The 3,328-nt window shown below is 64.5% G+C and overlaps 1 protein-coding gene across 1 annotated transcript; it reads left to right on the plus strand.

The window, feature by feature from the left end:
- Positions 1-611: 611 nt before the first annotated feature.
- Positions 612-2,800, plus strand: LOC129358017 (uncharacterized). Its single transcript, XM_055026882.1, has 5 exons — positions 612-1,082; positions 1,163-1,341; positions 1,805-2,024; positions 2,265-2,513; positions 2,593-2,800. Exons 1-5 carry the CDS (start codon positions 612-614, stop codon positions 2,764-2,766), a joined length of 1,293 nt encoding a protein of 430 aa, XP_054882857.1. The 3' UTR covers positions 2,767-2,800.
- The last annotated feature ends 528 nt before the right edge of the window (positions 2,801-3,328 follow it).

Consider the following 3,328-nt stretch of genomic DNA (forward strand, 5'->3'; position numbering starts at 1 on the left):
CCGAAGGAACAGACCGGGGGAAGGGGCTGGACGGCCGGTCTGTCCCTTCAGCCTGGCGAGCAGGCCCGGTTCCGCAGGATGGAGAACCGGGCCGGCTAGCCAGGCCGAAGGGACAGACCGGGGGCGGGGGGGAAAGGGGGGAGAGGCACGGACCGGGAGTGCGGACCGCGTGTCGGGCAGAGGTACCGGCGTCCCCGGCCGACAGAGACCCGTGGAGGCAGCCTCTGTCACCAGCGGGAGCTGCTGCAGCGCCGGGGACACCGCCGGCACCACGCAGCCCATTTGCGTGACCCAATGTTCGGGGTGCCTAACCCCACTTAGGGTCCTAAGAGGGCTGCCGCACTTGCGGCCGGGTGACCGCCGATTCGGACGCCGTGGAGGGCGGCACCGCAGATGCGGGGGCCGCCTGCTGGAAGGGACCGCCAATCCAGTCCCTGGATCCATCCCGGCTCTTGGGGCGGACTCTGCGCCCCGCCCGGCCGCAGGTGCGCTGCGGCCCGATTGCCCGCAGCTGCACCGCATCAGGCCTGATTAGGACGCCGGCTACTTGGCCAGGGGCATGTGCTCGCCGGCCTCAGTCGGAGTTTTGCAGCAGCAGGGTGAGGAGCAACATGACCGCGTCCAAGTTCGTGAACCGATGTCCCGTGTGCTCACGCAAGTCCTGGCGGCTGCGTGAGCACCTGGACGAGAAGCACAAGGTTAGGAATCCGGTGGAGCGTCGTGTCCTCCTGGCGTTCGCCAGGGGCCGGGTGAACGTCAAGGGGATGCCGTGTCCGGTGCAGCGCTGCGGGTACGACGGCCGCCGTGTGCAGCAGCACCTGCAGGAGTCCCACCGCGACATGGGTCAGCGGCAGAAGCGGCGTCTTCTGGCCGGCCTGCAGTGGCAGAAGACGCTGGAGAAGCTGCGGCAGCTGAGGCGCTCGGACCCCCACCCACCCATGGCTACCGGGCTGGACCTGCCGGAGGCAGGCGACAGGGCCCCGGCAGAGGCGGAGGTTCGGCCATCCCGCAGCTCACCTCCGCAACGCAGACCGGTGGTGGAGGATGAGGAGGAAGAGCAGGACGACGAGGAGGACATGCAGGCGGAGGACCAGGGGGGCGCAGGAGGAGCCGGAGGAGCCTGAGCTGATGGAGGTAGACCACCACCACCACGGGGGCTCAGCTCCACCATCGCCGGGACCACCCTTGCCTCCCAGCCCCGACGAGCCACGTTCCCCGGAGCGGGGGAACCAGCAGGACCAGCAGGACCCGCAGGAGGGCGGATCCAGACGGCAGAGCCCGACCTCGACCACGCCTGCGGACCCCACAGAGCCCACCGAGCCCACCGAGCCCACAGAACCGGTGCGTACAACCGTACACTTTCCTGAGTGTGTCATGCAGTATTTGGCCGGGTACAGGAGGCACCTGGTGGGTGCCCTCCCGTCGAAGAAGCATGTGGAGAACGCCAGGTCCAAGATGGGCAGAGTGGACCAGTTCCTGCGCAGGATGGCCGAGGGAAAGAGCGGCCTGGAGACCTGGCGGTTCATGGTTGATGCCGACAGGGTCCTCGGCTGGCCGGCGGACCTGCTCAAGCAGGGCAAGCAGATAACGACAGTGAAGGTGTACCTGGTCAACACGGGTCAGTTCCTGACCTACTTCACGGAGACTCCGCCTGAGACCTCCACCGTGCCCAGCATGGACTCGTCTCCGTCTCGCGGGCCCTGAAATCCGCCGCGGGGCAGATCTCAACCACGGTGGTGCTGCACCAGATACAGGTCAAAGACCAGAAGGAGAAACGCACTGTTTCAGCGCCGGTTCTGCGCAGGTGTCTGGAGGAGTGTCGCAGATGGATCCCGGAGCTTTTGCGCGACTCATCGCGGAGGAGGCACGACGTGGTCCTGCGATACCAGCTATTCGGTTGCTTCGCGCTGTTGGTCGCTTCTCTGTACGGCCACAGAGCAGGCGTGGTCCGCAACATGACAGCTGCTGAGGTACGAGAAGCCGAGGATGGACACCGGCGCGACTCCTCCGGCTATGTCATTAACGTAAGTGCCCCGTCCCAGCGAGCACTTCATCCCGGAGGCAGAACCAGGGGCCCTGGTAGCAGAGAACCGTGACTGCAGCCTCTCGGTTGAACCCATCAACCGAGAGGCTGCAGTCACGGGCCTCTGCGAACCAGGACCTCCAGCCCAACAACTTACCTTCCTTCCCCAGCAGAGAGCTCCACATTCCAGGTCAGAAACTCACCTCTGCTGTCCTCGTCTGTCTGTCCCTCCATCCCGCAGGTGAGACAACACAAGACGGCCAGGGCTTTCGGGAGCGCCCAGCTCTTCCTGACGCCGGAGGAGTTCGGATGGCTAAAGAGCTGGATGACCATACGCAGCAAGCTGCGCCCCCAGACCGACCTGGTGTTTTTCAACTGCAACGGAGGACCGGTACACAAGCTGACCTCCTTCGCCCGGGACGCATGGGCGAGGATGCGCCTGCCTGGATCCCCCTCCCTGACCGACATACGCACCGCGGTAGCCACGATGGTAGGTAGACCTGAGCTTCGTCCCCAGCCTTGAGCTTTCTCCACGGTCCCTCTCACTCTCTCTCTCTCTCTCTTCACAGGCGAGGGACACCCAGTGCACGGAGGTCCGAAGGCAGATGTCACACTTGATGTGTCACGACACCAGAACCGCGGACCGTTTCTACGCGATGCAGCTGAGTGTGACCCAGTTGGCCGCCATGCGCAGGACCTTCGACGTGTCCAGGGGCGACGCTGAGCAGACTGTGGATGAATAATGTGTGCTGGTTCAATAAAGCCTCCTTAAACGACTCTTGCCCGTGTTTTGTGCTTGTTTTATGGGTAAAATCCTGTTCTTCCGTGAGAACCAGGAACGGTTAAAGGGGCTGATGCGGAGCTACTCATCCCCGCAGTGGCTCCACATCCCCGGGTAACAGAGAACCAGGATGGCAGCCTCTCTGAGAACCAGGGCCTGCTGCGGAGCTACTCACCCCAGCCGTGGCTCCACATCCCCGGGTAACAGAGAACCAGGATGGCAGCCTCTCTGAGAACAAGGGCCTGCTGCGGAGCTACTCACCCCAGCCGTGGCTCCACATCCCCGGGTAACAGAGAACCAGGATGGCAGCCTCTCTGAGAACCAGGGCCTGCTGCGGAGCTACTCATCCCCGCCGTGGCTCCACATCCCCGGGTGACAGAGAACCGGGACAGCGGCCTCTGTGAAAGATTGTACATATGGTATGGCTGCTGCTGCTCCGGGATGCATCTCCGGGCATCTCCGGGCCGATTCTCCAGCCTGCTGCTCGGGGCTGCATCTCCGGCCGCATCCCCGGGCCGATTCTC

This window comes from Poeciliopsis prolifica, unplaced genomic scaffold, assembly GCF_027474105.1.
Source record: "Poeciliopsis prolifica strain line A6 unplaced genomic scaffold, Auburn_PproV2 SCAFFOLD366, whole genome shotgun sequence".
Lineage (NCBI taxonomy): Eukaryota > Metazoa > Chordata > Actinopteri > Cyprinodontiformes > Poeciliidae > Poeciliopsis > Poeciliopsis prolifica.